The 16,903-nt window shown below is 45.0% G+C and overlaps 2 protein-coding genes across 6 annotated transcripts in view; one reads left to right on the forward strand and one right to left on the reverse strand.

Annotated features, from left to right (window-relative positions):
* Positions 1-4,921, forward strand: part of LOC117364766 — a 39,458-nt gene extending 34,537 nt beyond the window's left edge. For all 4 annotated transcript variants that reach the window (XM_033954390.1, XM_033954374.1, XM_033954382.1 and 1 more), the window contains one exon: positions 3,452-4,921. In XM_033954390.1, the coding sequence (XP_033810281.1) occupies positions 3,452-4,765 (1,314 nt within the window). In that variant the 3' untranslated portion in view covers positions 4,766-4,921. The remainder of the gene's footprint in view (positions 1-3,451) is intronic.
* A 5,729-nt stretch (positions 4,922-10,650) lies between these two features.
* LOC117364784 (retinol dehydrogenase 11-like) overlaps positions 10,651-16,903 on the reverse strand; it is a 90,035-nt gene continuing 83,782 nt past the window's right edge. For both annotated transcript variants that reach the window (XM_033954412.1, XM_033954403.1), the window contains one exon: positions 10,651-11,770. In XM_033954412.1, the coding sequence (XP_033810303.1) occupies positions 11,576-11,770 (195 nt within the window). In that variant the 3' untranslated portion in view covers positions 10,651-11,575. The remainder of the gene's footprint in view (positions 11,771-16,903) is intronic.

The following is a 16,903-nucleotide window of genomic DNA, read 5'->3' on the forward strand; positions in this document are numbered from 1 at the left end:
TTGGCACATTCTCTCTGGAAGTTTTTTAGCCGATGATGTTGGTGGAGGAAGTTTGAGCTTTTATGCCCTATCTAAAGAAAACCTAAGGCTTTTTCTTCCATTGAGAGTGGGCTCTCTAAATTGAATTAGTGGAGCACATTTGCGTATTGAATTTAGAAAGTATGTGCATAAATTTCAAGTCTGCACACCCTCTACCTCAGTGGACTTCATTAATTTTTAAGCAGGGGCCATTTTGGAGTCTAATCAGCTGAAGGAGAGCCGCCAGATATCTTCCCATGGGAGGCCACGACACTGCTGACCCTATGGGCTTCTTTTACGAAGGTGCACTAGGGCCTTAACGCACGGAATAGCGCACGCTAAATTGCCGCACACGCTAGCCGCTTCCGCCTCCTTTTGAGCAGGTGGTAGATTTTTAGCTAGCACATGCTATAGCACGCTCTAATCCGGTGCGTGCTCTAAAAATGCTAGCGCACCTTCGTAAAAGGAGCCCTATGTGTCAATGACATCCGTCCCAAGTTTGTGATCATTTCTAAATGTGTTCTCTTTTTTTTCTATCGAGAAATGTATTGTCCTTCAAGCATGTGGTTCTTGCCCCATCCATTTTCTCTTTTCTATCCTGAACCTAGGTAGAAAGGCAAAGTAGGAGAAAAAGAAACTAGAAATACAATGGGGGTTGCTTCCGAGGTCTCTGGGGGTTGCCACTGGCCCCGTGCCTTGAATTGAACACTGCTCTACCTGAATTCCTCCCCTGAACATGCCTACTATAAAGTTGTGTGCAAGCATTCATCATAGGGTCTCTATACCCTTCCCCTCCCACAGTGAATAAATGGTAAATTATTAGGGGAATCCATTTTTGTTTTGTCCTGAAACTCTTCACATTTTAAATGTTCTACTGGGACATAAGAAAAAAAAAAAAAAATCACTAACCCCTAGATTCTTTATATGGCGCTGAAAAATGTGCACTGAAATTTGCGCATGGATTGAAGATGCGTGTGTCAACAAAAGAACTTCAACAGTATGGACCCCTATAATAAGGCAACTACAACATGCAAAAAAAAGTGGAGAAAAAGAGACCGCAGAAACAATACACCCACATACTTCATCACAACCAAAGTCATGCAAAATGGGGCTAATCACAATCATCGGTCTCAAAAAAACTCCACAAATGTTCATAATAATTTCCATTCACACATGAGGTCAAATCTTCTTAAGCACAGGAGTACTTCAGGAATAAATTAATCTAAAAAATAGGTTCATTGGGCATTGGGTTTGGCACTACAGTGACCTGTCGGATTTTACTGGTGAGTTTTGAGAATCCGGCCCGCAGTCATCTAGTGATCCAACTGATTCTTTTACTGTCTTCTTGCTTCTAATATACCTAAAAATGTTATTACTATGTCCTTGATGCACAAAAGCTTTCCTTGCAAGTAAGACTGGTTTTAAAGAGTCTTACTTGCAAGGAAACTCTCCTGCTGAAGCATAGAAGGGTTCTCCGTGGCTGCTACGATCGTTGGTAGTAGCCACAAAGAATCCTATGCTAATACATTACAAAGATCTCATTAGCAGAGAAATATGATGTTTCCTGTGCAAACTTTACTGGCAGGGTCTGAGCTGTCATACTCTTACTTTCCTATCAGTGCCTGAATGCTGATTGGCTCAGCACTGACAGGAAAGTAAGCTCTAACAGCCCACTCTGCTGATAAAGGCCCTGACAACCATTAAAAAAAATCCCTATCTCCCACTGATCACCAAGTACCCCTCCCCCCCATGCCACCTCCCAGCCCTTGTACTTTTTTTTTCAAGATTGGCAGGAGGGAATCCCACTCCCTCCTTCCTCAGCCACCGCTGCCCAGAACCCCCAACTTCTCTCATACTTTCCTAATGAAGATTGGCAGGAAGGATATCCACTCTTCAAAATGACAGGCCTTCCCCTTCCTAGTGCATCCTGGTGGCAAGATGGTAGAAGCTTGTCTGTTCTGCTCATGTTTATTTTTCTTTTTTAATTTATTTATTTTTTAATCCAATCGTGATGCTTTTTGGTGCTGCAGAGGCTCCCAGCTTAGATACATCTCTGGCTGCAGAGCTCAGATTCTGAGGTCAGAAGTAGAGAATGACACGGGGAAAAAATTTGTTCCCGTCTCTGCCCCATCCCCGTGAGCTCATCCCTGTCCTGTTACCGTGAGCTCGGTCCCCGCCCCCACCTCCACATATATGCCCCACCAAAGTGTACAGAGTCTGTTCCTTGCCACCCCCTTCACCTGGTCTAGCAACCCCTCCCGTCGTGGTCCAGCAGCTCCATCCCTCCCTTCCTTCCCCTTACCTTTGCTGGCTTACCGTATTTTCACGCATATAACACGCGCGTTATACGTGTTTTTTAAAACCGTGCATACCCTTGCGCGGTATACGCGTGAGCGCGTTGTACAAATTTTTTTTTACATAGTTCCCCCCCCCCCGACGTCCGATTCACCCCCCGCAGGACCGTTCACACGCACCCGCACCCCCACCCCGAAGGACCGCCGACTCCCCGACACGATCGGGGCAAGAGGGAGCTCAAGCCCTCTTGCCCTAGCCAACCGCGGCACCTCCGATACGATCGAGGCAAGAGGGAGCTCAAGCCCTCTTGCCCCTCCGACTCCCCGACACGATCGGGGCAAAAAGGAGCCCAAGCCCTCTTGCCCCGCCGATTCCCCGACAATATCGGGCCAGGAGGGAGCCCAAGTCCTCCTGGCCCTGGCGACCCCCCCCCCCCGCTAGTTGTTCGGGCCAGGAGGGAGCCCAAACCCTCCTGGCCACGGCGACCCCCTACCCCCACCCCGCACTACATTACGGGCAGGAGGGATCCCAGGCCCTCCTGCCCTCGACGCAAACCCCCCTCCCCCCAACGACCGCCCCACCCAAGAACCTCCGACCGCCCCCCCAGCCGACCCGCGACCCCCCTGGCCGACCCCCACGACACCCCCACCCCCCTTCCCCGTACCTTTCTGTAGTTGGCCGGACAGACGGGAGCCAAACCCCCCAATAATAGTCTCCCCTGTCTGGAATCAGGAAATCTCCACACCCCACCAAAATACTCTGAACTGCTATCCAAAAAAAAAGAAAATCTTAGTATAGCTCAGGAAACTTGGAGAAAAGAACTATCAGTCTCATGGTATTAATGAGTTCATTTTTACCTCCTTATAGCTTGTGTTTCTGCCTTTATATGTCACTGCACCTTTTGCTATCCTTGTTTTGAATTATTGCAATTTTTTTAATTGAACAAATGTTTTTCATTTTCATTCTGTGGTAGTGTTCTTTTCTTACACAATAAATTTTAGTCTGTAAACTTCTTTGATCTGTTTGAAAATGTGGTATAATAAATACAAAAATACACATGAGCATAGTTCACTTACCATACCACATCTGAGTGTTTTGTAATTTATTATAAATGTCTTATTGTACTTTCTTCTGACAGAACCTGACTTTCCTGGACCTTCATGGCTGTAATCGTGTCTCTTCGGCTGCTCTGGTGGATCTTCTAGAGTGCTTGCCACGGCTGCTCAAACTAGTGCTCTCAGAGACTCAGTCAAACACCCAGGTGCTTTCTGCTGTTGGCTCCTCCTGCACAGTGCTGAGAGAGCTGGACATCTCTAATTGTAAGAATTTATCAGTGGAGTCTCTTCTTCACCTGGTCTATGATACAACGCAAAGAACATTCTGTTGCTCCAAGCTCCGGGTCCTGGTGGTCTTTGGGAATGAGCCCAGATTCCAAGTAGAGAACTTTGTTAGAGTCATTGCCTTTGTGCTGTTGGCTGTCCCTAGCCTGGAGTTCTTGGACAGTAAATATGTCATGGAGGCCCTCTGTTTGATCCACAGCTATAATTTTGAAGGGATCAAAAATGTGGCAGGATTTCCTTCGCTGGAAGAGCTTGCCAAGATGAGAATGAGCACTGGTATCAAAGATTATATGTCTCAGATCACTCTACACCTGAGACGTGTGAATGAGGTAGAGGAACAATTTTTGAGTATGCTCTCCACCCTTTGTAGAGATGTTAAAGAAGTGACCATTTTTCTCACTGACTGTCCTGTGGCAGGCTGGTGTAGCGTGTCATGGAAGCACCTCACTAATCTCACTATACATTGCACAGGCCCCAAGGGGAGGCCCCTAGGAAAAATTATTCCTGTCCTGGAAGGGTTAGGGTCTCAACTGCAGCTGCTCTCTCTTAGCGACTTCTTCCTTAATGAAGAATTCTCATTCTGTGCCATCCTGAACTTATGTCCAAACCTCAGAGTCTTCCAGGGCCTCTTTAACCCCATCTCAGAGCCTTTGAGGATAGGCAATGGAGATGTGGAGGAAGAGCCACAAAACTGGGATCTCCAGCTGATCCACCAGACTTTCTCATTCTTGAGAAGTTTCAGCCTGATAATTTCTGAAGCTTCTGGCCCTTTACCACCCCAACAAGCAACTATTCTAGAGGCCACACTAGCATGTCTGCTTAAAGCCTCTCCTGTCTTGGAGACTTTGTCCCTCATTTCTCTGCCTGTGTCTCTGGATCGAGTATTCCAGACAGCGCTAGAACCGCCAGCTGTGGCTTTATTCAGGCTGAAACAGATCTCCCTATGTGAGAGCCGAGTATCCAGCAGCACCATCCACCTGCTTCTGAGTGCTGACAACCAACTGGGCACCATGAATCTAGCGCGCTGTCCAGACATCCACCGAAGGGATTATGATGAATTCTTAAGAACAGTGAAACAAAAGAACCTTGATATTGACATTGCCTGGCAGTAGAAAAGATTGATGGTCTGTGATGGGTCCCATAGCCTGCTGCTTCTTTATTAGGATCTAGAATCAGAATATAATAGTAAATATTGAAGGACCAAGGCCAGTACTGGGCAGACTTGCACGGTCTGTATATGTCTATGGCCGTTTGGTTAAGGATGGGCTGGGGAGGGCTTCAATGGATGGGAGGGTGTAGATGGGCTGCAGTGAGCTTTGATGGAGACTTCAGTAGTTGGAACCCAAGCACAGTACCGCGTAGAGCTTTGGATTCTTGTCCAGAAATAGCTAAGAAAAAAAAAAAAGAATTTAAATTGATTCAGGTTGGGCAGACTGGATGGACCATTCAGGTCTTTATCTGCCGTCATCTACTATGTTACTATGTTAAGATAAAAGGACTGCAGCAGAGGTTAGGTAGTGCATTGACAGTGCTCTTTTGGGGCCAGTCATAGAATAACAGAGGATTTACTGGAAGAGTGTTATAGGGTCTCATGCACGAACTGCATTTGGTGCCATCAGTCTATACTGGGATACCTTGGCCAGCCTCCAAACATCCAAAAAGACTATTCAGATTATAGCAAGTAATATTATTCTTGTAATTATGAGCACAAAAGTACCCTTTTTAAATGGCACCTTAAAAACCCAAGATACTACACCTGAAAAAATAAATACACGGCCAAAATATTTGCATTACAACTTCAAAATGTGACTATGAATTTAAAAAAATAATAGGACTATTTTTAGAAGTTCTTTTGTTTTGTATTAACCACGTTGTCCGCATTGGTATAAAGTTTGCGGTGTACTTTTTACCTGTGTACTTTAAGTTTGAAACTTTTCTCAGGCAAATGACCTGCACGTGTGTATAGCTGCTAATTTGTGCGAGTAGGTTTGGTGAGACAAAACGTGTGTTTGACAACTCAAGGTCTGCACACAAGTGCATGCCATTCAGCATCCCTGCCCAATAAATTCCTCTTCAGCATGTGAAACACAGAAACATAGAACATGATGGCAGAAAAGCCACTCTTAAGAACCCTCCCCCCTAAGCACTTCCTCGAAGTGAACCCACATGCTTAACCCATTTTTTTTTTTTTTTAATTGAGCACGTTGCTGGCCTCAATTACCTGAAGTGGAAGATCATTCCAACGATCAACCATCCTTTTGGTGAAGAAATACTTCCTAGTGTCATCATGAAATCTCCCACCCTTGATTTTTAACAGATGCCCTCTTGTTGCCGTAGGTCTTGTAAGGAAAAAGATGTCTTCTTCTACCTCAATATGGCCAGTAACATATTTGAACGTCTCTATCATGTCTCCCCTCTCTCTGCGTTCCTCGAGAGAGTATAGCTGTAACTTACTAGATGTTCTTCATATAATAGAGGTATGTTTATAGAGGCACCTGCTTGGAGGTAAAGCACTGCTTTACATGCAGAAATAAGTTAGAAAAGTACCATCTACATGTTATGAGTTTAAATGTGAATCGAAAGCTTCTACATTTCTGGTTCATCAACAATTTTTTTAAATACTGAAGCCCCAATTTTATATGCGTCACTTTAAAAATTAGTGCCAACCAGTGCGGCGCTAAGTGCGATTGTATAAAAGGGGCACTGTATAGAATCACAATTAGTGCCACCTAAGCATCCTAACTTTTAAGGGTGACAGGACAATCGTATGCCAGACACCAGCGCGCCAACAATCGAGCACTGACAGTTCAGCACAAAACACAAGCGCGCCGTGGGAAAACTTAGTTTTAAAGAGCTCCGACGGTGGGGTGAGGAGGGGGAACCCCCACTTTACTGCATACTGTTCATACTGCCGTTGGGGGGTGTGGGGGATGAGTGTGCAACCCCCCACATTACAGAGAAAATGGAACTTTTCCCGAAAAAAATTGGAAAAAATTCTGTTTTCTCTATAATGGAGGGTTCCAACCCCCCCCCCCCAACAGCAGCGCAAACACTATGCAGTAAAATGTGGGGAGGTTCCCAACTCATACCCCACTTCGGAGCTCTTTAAAACTAAGTTTTCCTGTGGCACGCTGGTGTCTTGCGCTGAATTGTCTGCCCATTGTCAGCACGCTGGTGTCTCACGCGTGACTGACTATGAACCCTTTCAAGTGTACTGTATTTATGCCAGGGCTTTCTTGGCCTCAATGCCTGCACCTAAGTTAGGGGCACATCTGCCCATATTCTATAATCATGCACATAACGCAAGAAAAACCCTCACGAAGTGCTTTGGACAAGGTGCATAACTTTTATAAAATTGCACCTACCAAGTTGTGTGCCTAACATTCAATTACCTTCAAGTAAAGTTGATTATGTGTTGTTAAATGCCAATTATTGGTGCAGATTAAACCTATTAATCAAGTAAGTTAGGTGCCTACATTGGCTAGGTGCACCGATGTAGGCACCTAACTAGAAAATTTGTGTGTGTGTGTTAGGGGGAGGGGGGGGAGTGAATTTGAAATTACACATGCAATTGCACGCCCCCACCTACCTTGACTTCAGAAAAAAACTCAAAACACACTTATTCCACGGACAGAACCCTTAACTCACCCTCTTCAACTCCCTTCAATGCACGTGAATCTCCACCTACTCCTTATTGTACTCTCCTAACCTGTTAACTTCAATGACCTGTATTTTCCTGTAAACAAACATTACCGTCCTATTGACCACTCTTGTATATTCCTGTCAACTTCAATGACCTGTTGTCACCTGCTGGGGTCCCTGGAAGCTTGTGGAGGACCACCAACAGGCAGCAGCACGACCCTGGCGTGGCTCCCAAAGTGGAAGACCTCACTGGTGGCCCAATACTCTGGGCCTCGCTACAATAAACAACAGGGAGAGTCAAGTCAAATCAAAAATGTCCAAGGTTTAATTTGTCACAAAAACCAAAAATAGAAAACCAAGGAAGCACTAGCACTCTTCCTTTTGCTCCAAAGGAAAAAGGTTTCTATCCTCCCAAAACAGTTTAGTGGAAGAACAGCAGTTCTTATATTAGGTAAGTCCATAGAAGTCCACAATAAAGGTTCTAGCGGCTTCCCCAACACTGAACCACACGCTCAGCAAGAGAAAAAAAAAGTTCCAAAAAGGAAAAGTCCTCAAGAATATTCTTGAGTCCTGGACTTTCAAGCATATAATCCTGTTTCTTCACCAGGCACTTATATTTCACATTACAAAACAAACTTCAAACATGAAAAGAAAAGTAAGGCATTACTGCAGGCTCTTGTCATTCCAGCAATAGCTACTCTCCAGTCCTTCGCACTGTTGGGCAACAGAATTGCTGGTTCCCCTTTATTAAATAGCTTTAACAAGCTCCCACAGAATCCCAATCCTTAGATCTTCGGGGATCCTACCCCAATCCTGAAAGTCCCATGGAGTTTAGCAGCTAACACAGACAATACTACACAAGCTGAAAGGCAAACTTCCTTCAGCCTTCCCTGGCTTGTGCACAGCTGAGGTGTAGCAACTCAATTAATGCTGCTGCAGCACTGCTCTCAGCCCAGTTCCACAGAAGAACCAAAACTTCTTCAGCAACAGAAAACAAATAGTCTTTCAGCAACAATCCAACACACGTATCCTGATAGAGAACAGTACCTCCTGTCTTTAGTGAGAGACTACCAAGCTCACATCCATATCTTCTACGTTTTCAGCTTCAGGCACATTCTCTTCAGCTGTGTCCATACTTTCTGGAGCCCCCAACTGTTCTGCTGACTCTTGGGCAATGGAATCCTCCCATTCCATAGGCTCCTGTGCGAGGACTGGCCTTTGCCTGGCCCAGAGAACCTTCTCTGCCAGGTCCTCATGTGCAGCCTGCCTTACCTTCTTGGAGAGCTGTTTAAGAATGTTTGTGCCACTCCCTGTTCTAGGTGTCTGAGTTCCTAGCTTTCGTGCTCTTTGGCTCCCCCCAGGTTGCTGGGCAGAATACAACTGGGAGCCTGATTAAACCTCGGGAGCTGGATTTTTTTCTGGGACATGGAGCTAACCTGTATTTTAGCTCCTGCTCAGGCTCAGATGGCTCAGGATAGGCAGCTCTGCTTTCAGGATCTCCTGCCTGATCATTCTCAGTCAGTCTCTGGTCTTGGTCAAAGGGTTTACTATGGGGTTTTACTCTGACATGACCGACTCTGGGAGCGGAAATGTCACACTGTACATTCCTAAACTGTTAACCCCAATGACTTCATTGTTTGTAACTTTACTTAATTGATGTGAACCACCTAGAACTCCCTGGGTATGGCGGTATACAAAATAAAGTATTTATTATTATTATTCAGAGTATAGGGGTGCAAAGTGGCACTCTACTCTTTTATAATAGGTTATACTAAGTAAGATGGATTAAAAGAAAAACTATTTAACAAAAAAATAAAATTTTGGACTGAAGAAGATGATAGCGACCCGTAACTTATAATGTCCGGCTGCATTCTGAAAGTCCATACAAAAATATATATAAATATTTATATATAAAAGAAATATATATTTTAAAAAATTCTTATATAGAACTGTACATAATTGAAAAGTTGATTTGAGCTCCAGTGTCATGATAAAGTTTGACATAAAAAACAAATTTCAAGATTTACATGAATTATTGTATTTGAAAGTCGACATTTGCATCTCCCCTCCCCCTCCCTTCTCTTTCATTCAATAGTGCTGGTACGCCTATTATGCTCCAATAAGTCATGCTCATGATATGTGGTGCTTACAGCGTTGCATTTCCCGGCACATGCACACATTTATGCCTCTTTCATGGTGCGTTCTACACATGTGCCAATCGCTATCACCAGCGACTCATCTCATGTAAATTTAGTGATCCTCCACTACTCTCCGCCAACCTCATGTGCATGCGTGGTTTTTGAAAATAACTCACCTTTTTGAAATCATTACAATAACGGTTGAGACCCACCCGCAAAGTTTTGAGATTCTTCCCCTGTGTGTGACCATCCGCAGGGGGTTAATTTGGTTAGGGTGGAGCAGGCCTGTGCAGAGGGAGGAGGAGGAAGGAGAAAGAGAGGGGAGGGGAGATACCAGACCTGGGGTGAAGTGAAGGGAAGAGAGACCAAACCAAAAAGAGGGTGAGGAAAGCAGAGGAGAGGTGCTAGACTAATGGAGAGAGGGAGAGAGAAATGCAAGACAACAAGGGGAAGGGTACAAGAGAGACAGATACTGCTTCAAAGTAGGTGGGCAGGGTGCAGGATGGCAGGAGAGATAGTAGGAGAAAGCCTGTACCTGGGGAAGGGGATACAGGAGGTAAGGAAGAGAGAAAGAAGAAGCTGGATATGGGGAGAGATAAGATGCTGGGCATGGAGGGAGCATAGGAACAGGGACACAAGGGGGACAGTACTGGAGAGGAGAACAGGGACATAAGAGAGATGCTGGATGAAAGGGTAGTTGAGAAAAGGAGAGATGGTGGATCTGTGGATGGTGGGGTCCATTGCTGCAGGGGGATGGAGATGAACAAATGGAAAGATGCTAGACCTCCGGGGGAGGAAAGGGAAACAGAAGGGGAGGACAGAGATGGAAGATGGATGGTTTAGTACAGAGAAAGAAGAAAGGAGAGCCTGATTAGAAGACAACCAGATCAACATGATTTGAAAAATGACCAGACAACAAAAGGTAGAAAAAATAATTTTATTTTCTGTTTTGTGATTACAATATGTCAAGTTTTAAATGTGTATCCTTCCAGAGCTGGTGTTACACTGCAAACGTGAGCTAGGATTTAACAGTGAGAGGAAAAGTATTTTTTGTTTATTTTGTTTACACCACAGGACCAGTGTGGGTAGGAGAGGGCAAAGGGGGTGAAGATGCTATAAAATAAACCTACCAGGATATTTGGAAAAAACCACCCAATTGGGCAGGAAAATCGAATCGAGTCAAAAAAATCAATTCAATAGGCTGAATCAAATCAAAATTTTTTTCCTGAATTGGGCAGCACTAATATCTTGTATTTTTTTTTTTTGTTACTTTGGTTAGTGAGCTTTCAACTGGTAGAAGGATAGTGATATCGTCCACATAACTATGCCTATTTTGGATGCAACTGAGAGAGCCAGATATAGGTTGAACATTATGTACAATAATGAGCCCTACAGAACATCACAGGAGATTGGAAGCCTAGTCAAAGTTTTAACCCAATATTTCCTGGATTGAAGGAATCCCAGAAGCCACACGTAGGCCCTTCTGGTTATGCCTACTGCTTCTAGTATCTGTTTTAAGAGTAGCCTAGGTTGATAACTAACCCCTCCACCCCGTATCCTTAATTGGCAGCTCTTAAATGTGTAGGTTTATAAAATGAAGCAGCTATGTATGGAAGTGGCAGCATTTACAGATGGAAGCTGCAAAGTGGCAACTTCCACATGAAATTTGTCAGTTCATGCTATCTATTTTATCTACATGTATATTTCCAAATTGGCTGCTTATGCTGTACGTACCAGCAAATGCTTTTGCATTCCTACTGCTGGGACTGAGCACATCCTGACCTGAATGTCTCAATTCTGATCTTTACATTTTATACTACGGACTTTCATATGAACAGAAAATGATTGCAGACTTAAGAGAAATAATGGCAAATAAAAACTCTTAGGAATAATGAATTTTCTATTTCAGAACAACACATTCTATTGATTTTCTGATGATCACAACATGAAATAATTGCAACATTTGTATAACTCGTTCCATTTACACCTAGACCCACTGGTTTTAAAATAAATTTCTATAGATATGAACTTGTCAAAATACAGTTAAGTTGTATGGCTTGAATTCCGTTGGCCCCAAATCTCCCGTTTCCTGTGGATGGAAGCAGTTAAGTTGTATTACATAATAATCTGTTATTCTGCAGTTCATTTGTCTTTGGTACTGCCGAGTCCTGTTAGTTCTTCACACACATCCCACAGTTTTCTTGCCATTGCTAGGTCTCTGGCCTCTGGGCTGGGTAGAGTAAGGGTGCAGTCGCTTGTGAAATATTTCCCAGTGATCCCCGACACCTCCTCAGAGACGGCACAGTAAATGGAACTTATTGCTCCCTCTGCAGATGACTATGGAGAAGACACAGAAACAGATAATGTAATGTAATGTAATGTAATTTATTTCTTATATACCGCTACATCCGTTAGGTTCTAAGCGGTTTACAGAAAATATACATTAAGATTAGAAATAAGAAAGGTACTTGAAAAATTCCCTTACTGTCCCGAAGGCTCACAATCTAACTAAAGTACCTGGAGGGTAATAGAGAAGTGAAAAGTAGAGTTAGAGGAAAAATAAAAATAAAATAAACATTTTAACAAGACAGCATTGATCTAAATACTTTGGAAGGTAGAAGAGAGGAGAGAAAGGAATAGAAGCAGAAGGTACTTCTCAGACAGTGCAGATTGTGTAGAAAAGTGTACACCTGATTCTCAGGGATCAAACATACCATTAATATATCCATTTTAGCCCCCCTCCAATTCTAAACTGGGCAAACAAAAACCTAGGTTTTTATACTATGAAAAGCCGGCCTGGTACAAGGATATTAGATGCCCTTGTATCCCCCCCAACTCCAATTAACTTTCAGGCCCCTTGGCCCCCATCATCATCATCCAACATCACCCCTCCAATAATTTATTCTATTTTCTATACTGTTCTCCCAAGGGAGCTCAGAACGGTTTACATGAATTTATTCAGGTACTCAAGCATTTTTCCCTGTCTATCCCAGCGGGCTCACAATCTATCTAACGTACCTGGGGCAATGGGGGGATTAAGTGACTTGCCCAGGGTCACAAGGAGCAGCGAGGGTTTGAACCCACAACCTCAGGGTGCCGAGGCTGTAGCTTTAACCATTGCGCCACACTCTCCCTGGGTAAATGTGCTGTATGAAAAAATCCTCCCTGTTAGTTCTTTAATATTGTGTAGTAGTTAGAACCTATTGTTTCAGTTAAGTGCAACTATTCTTTAGCACTCGTCCCTCCCAGAAACTGCTTCTCTAGGCAAATGCTTAGTCCTGCCTAATGATTGGACCAGCCCTGATGCCACTATATACCAAGTGATAATTCATATACACAACTATTCAATGAAAAGGTAAGTGTGTGTCTTTTTCAATAAGGATGTTCGTAACCTATTTGACTACATACTATGTTTGTTAACCTGTAACCCATTCTGAGTTTATTGGGGAGAACGAGCTAGAAAACAAATAAATAAAAATCGTTGCATGTTGAACAGAAAAACCTGAATAAACAAATCAAGTAACATAACTTTAATCATATAAAGTTGAAATCCTAGGGCTAAAAAAGGAGTGCTACTTAAACTATTCAGTATTCATCATTGGTGCTAGTACTCACTCACTGTTGTCAACTCAACACGCTCACAGGTTCATTCCTATCAAGGTATTGTCATAGGGAGAGAACCCCGTCACTAGCGCTGTACCTGTTACTAAGGAGTTAAATAAGTTCAGCAAACCTGTTGCCAGCCCCAGAAGAATTCACTAGAGAAGGATCCTGCAGTGAACATCAGGATTCCTACAAGCATTCCCTGTTATCCCTAGAGTGGTACCTTGGAATCCGAACTTAATCCGTTCCAGAACCCCGTTCGAGTTCCAAGACAATTTTTCCCATTGAAAATAATAGAAATTGGATTAATCCGTTCCTTGGTCCCACAAACTCAGAGAGCAAGACCGGCAAAGTTATCAAGATCAGGACCCACACCAGCACAGACAGCAAGATCGGGACCCCTACCGGCACAAGCAACAAGATTGGCAACAGCAACTGCAAGCGGCGCTCAGCCCAAAGTTTCCCTCCCAGGCAGAAACAGGACGCTGCGTCAGAGGGGAGACTTTGGGCTGAGCACCGCTTGCAGTTCGGATTCCAAAGCAGCGTTCGGATTCCGGGGCAAAAATTAAGAAAAAAACCAGTTCGGATTCCAAGGCGTTCGAGTTCTGGGGCGTTCAGATTCCAAGGTACAGTGGTACCTTGGATTACGAGCATAATCTGTTCCAGGAGCATGCTCGTAATCCAAAATGCTCGTTTATCAAAGCGAGTTTCCCCATAGGAAATAATGGAAACTCGCTTTGATACGTTCCCATCCCCGATAACCGGCATCACTCCCCCTCGCTCCAACCGCTCCCCCCCCCCCCGCCAGTACAACTTAAATTTACCCACCTCCCAGTCTAGCACAGGCATGCAGGCACAACTCGTGTGCCTAGAAGATCTTCCAGCTTCAGTTCATAGTCAAAGCACGCCTTTGTCCCGGCGCGCTTTTGACCTGACACCTCCGGCTTCTGCCTGCCTGCCTTGAGCATGGATCTGCGCATGCTCAAGGACTTCTATTCTCCCTCTCGCCGAGAATCGGCTCAAGGCAGGCAGGCAGAAGCCGGAGGTGTCAGGTCAAAAGCGCGCCGGGACAAAGGCGCGCTTTGACTATGAACCGAAGCCAGAAGATTTTCTAGGCACACAAGCTGTGCCTGCGTGCAGGTGCTGGTGCTAGACGGGGAGGTGGGTAAATTTAAGTTGTACTGGCGGGGGGGGGGGTGCCGGGTGGGGCGAGGGGGCTTTTGCGAGCGGGGGAAAGCGATGCCGGTTATTGGGGGGGGGGTGCTCGCAAATCGAGTCAACACTCGGTTTGCGAGTCAAAGGTTTGCTGAGTGTTTTGCTCGTCTTGCAAAACTCTTGCAAACAGGGTTACTCGCAAACCGAGGTTTGACTGTACTAGTGTTTAAGCCCGTTACATTAACGGCTGCTAGAATAGATGTCTATCTTTCTTTCTTTCTGTCTCCCTGCCTCTGTCTCTTACTTCCTTTCTTTCTGTTCTTCTCCCCCAGCTGTCTATCTTTCTATCTCTCTCCCTCTCGCTGTCTATCTTTCTTTCTGTCTCTCTCCCTGCCCCATCTAATCTTTTTTTTTCTCTCTTTCTGTCTCCCTGCCCCCGTCTATCTTTCTTTCTGTCTCTCTCCCTGCACATACCCTCACTGAAGCCACCTTCCAGCTGTGCCAGCTAAGGGATCCCTTGCCCTTTCCTCAGTTCAGCTATGGCCAGCTGCCCGCACACAACTGCCCAGCTACATAACGGGAAAACACGTTCCGTCTCCCCTCCGGACCCCGTTCGCTCACCCTTGGTGTTGGATCGCTGCCTGATGCTGCTCCGCAGGAAGCTCGTGAACTGTTGGGCCATGGTGAACCAAACTGAGCCCCAGCACGCACTTCCACTTTCTTCGGGGAGGGGGGGCAGACTTCTTTAGCCCTCGCTCGCTAAGGTGGTGGTGGCGGCTCACCTCATCCGTGTACTCTCTCTCCTACCTACCTACCTAGCTGGGGTCCGCTGTCTTCTAACTCGTTCCCTGGACCCTCTTCTGCTCTTCCGGGCCCTGCTGCCTCATCTTCAGTGCTGCCAGGAGCCCCCGAGGTAATCATTGCAGAGCCACGATTAAACCTCCTGCCTGCTGTTCTCCCCCACCTGGAAGTTCTCAGACCATGACCCCAAGGCCGGGAATAACCACCTCATGCTTCCACCTGGGGCGGTCTGCCCCCCCCCCTTTAATAGGCCAGGTCATCACTGGCTTCACCCTTGTAGTGTCGCCGAGGGAGGGTTTTATTATTATGGATGAGAAAGCTACTAACTTAAAGCTTAGACCACAGGCAGAGCTTGCTGACAAAGAAAGGGTTAAAGGAGATGGTGGGACAGAAAGAAATGCTGTGCTAAAGACACAGCATACTGGTTCCCAGAGAGGGCATGCTCAGCAGGTGTCCCAGTATGAGATTAGGAACACCTGGGATTCCAATCAGGCAGGCAGAACCCAGAGGGGAGGAAATTCCGGAGGAAGCTCAGAACATCAGAAGCAGAGCAGAGCTCCTGTGCTTCTACCACAAGGAAGCCTGGTTCAGAGGAACAGTAAAACTGTCTGGAAGGAAGTTCCAGGGCAGCACCGAGCCAGGGGAGAATGGCTGCAGGAGCAGGTTTACCCTAAAGGGGAGCCAGATGATTATATGTCCTCTTATTCAGATGAGAAGTTCCTTACTATGGAAATTCCTATAAAAGTGGAAGAAAGTTTCCCTGATGTTACAGAGTGAGACTGCTATGGATCTGGAAAGTGCCTGCAGAAAGTGTGCGTGAGTAATACATAGTGTGTAAAGTTTGCTAAAAGCTGTACCACAGCAGATGGTCCTTAAGACTAAAAATAAAGTGATCAGGGTGTTCAGCTAAAGTGATTGGAATGGAATGAGTGTGCCAGTGAAAGCTTGTGCTAGGAACCCAGTCCCTGCAAGCTGTTAGAAAGATATGACTGACTAAAGGGGGGATGGGATAAAAGGTATTTGGAACTAGAGTTTGTTAGCTACCTCTAGTATTGGGGAAACCCTGACATAACTGAAGCCTATAATATAAGGGAGTCCTCAGGAGGTATTAAGTCATCTTAATCATATGGATGATGGGAATTCTCCTCCCACTGACCCAAGTAGAGAGATAGGTCAGTGTGGTGTATATGTTGCGCAGGCAGTTGTGGGAGAACTCATGAATTTTAAAGGGCACAAAAGAAGAAACTGTCAAGAGACATGTAGGGCAGCCCTAGGGCTGACCCTGAGTCCAAGTGGTAGAATGTGAAGCTCCAGAGACTTTGTGCCATAAAGTTTGACTTGAAGGAAAAGACTTGCTATGTGAACATGCTTGGATTATTGCTGCATCTTAGCAGGACTTTTGTGGACTATTTTTGTGATTTTGTTTAAGCAACTGTATAAACTATATTTGGGAGATATGCCAAGAAGGGAACAGTTATAATTTGCTAAGGAAGTTCCAGTGAACTGTTGACTGGCAGAATAAATGCTTTGAACTTTGCTCAGCTGGTAAACTGTGCCCTTTTTCAGCACAAGTAGCCATTTCATTGTGGTCACTCCAGAAAGCACTGGTCCTTAATGCCTGTAGTGGAAGGTTGGGTCCTCTGTCAAGTTGGTGGTCCCCAGCCCCGCCACAGTATGCACAAAGGAAACTTATTTGGAATTTTTAAACTCATGAATGAAATGGAGTTGCTGCTGATTTGTTAATGTTTAAAACATCAGAGCATTTTACAGGGTTCCTTGGACCCCTTATAAGAAGTTCACTGCTGTGCCCCTTAGGATGCCTCGCTGCTCTGCTGGCATGTTTGTTGGCCTGTCTACTACAAATATTAGACCCATCCTACATCCAAATGGCTTGTTTTGTGTGTTTTTCAT

The sequence above is a fragment of the Geotrypetes seraphini genome, chromosome 1 (genome assembly GCF_902459505.1).
Source record: "Geotrypetes seraphini chromosome 1, aGeoSer1.1, whole genome shotgun sequence".
Lineage (NCBI taxonomy): Eukaryota > Metazoa > Chordata > Amphibia > Gymnophiona > Dermophiidae > Geotrypetes > Geotrypetes seraphini.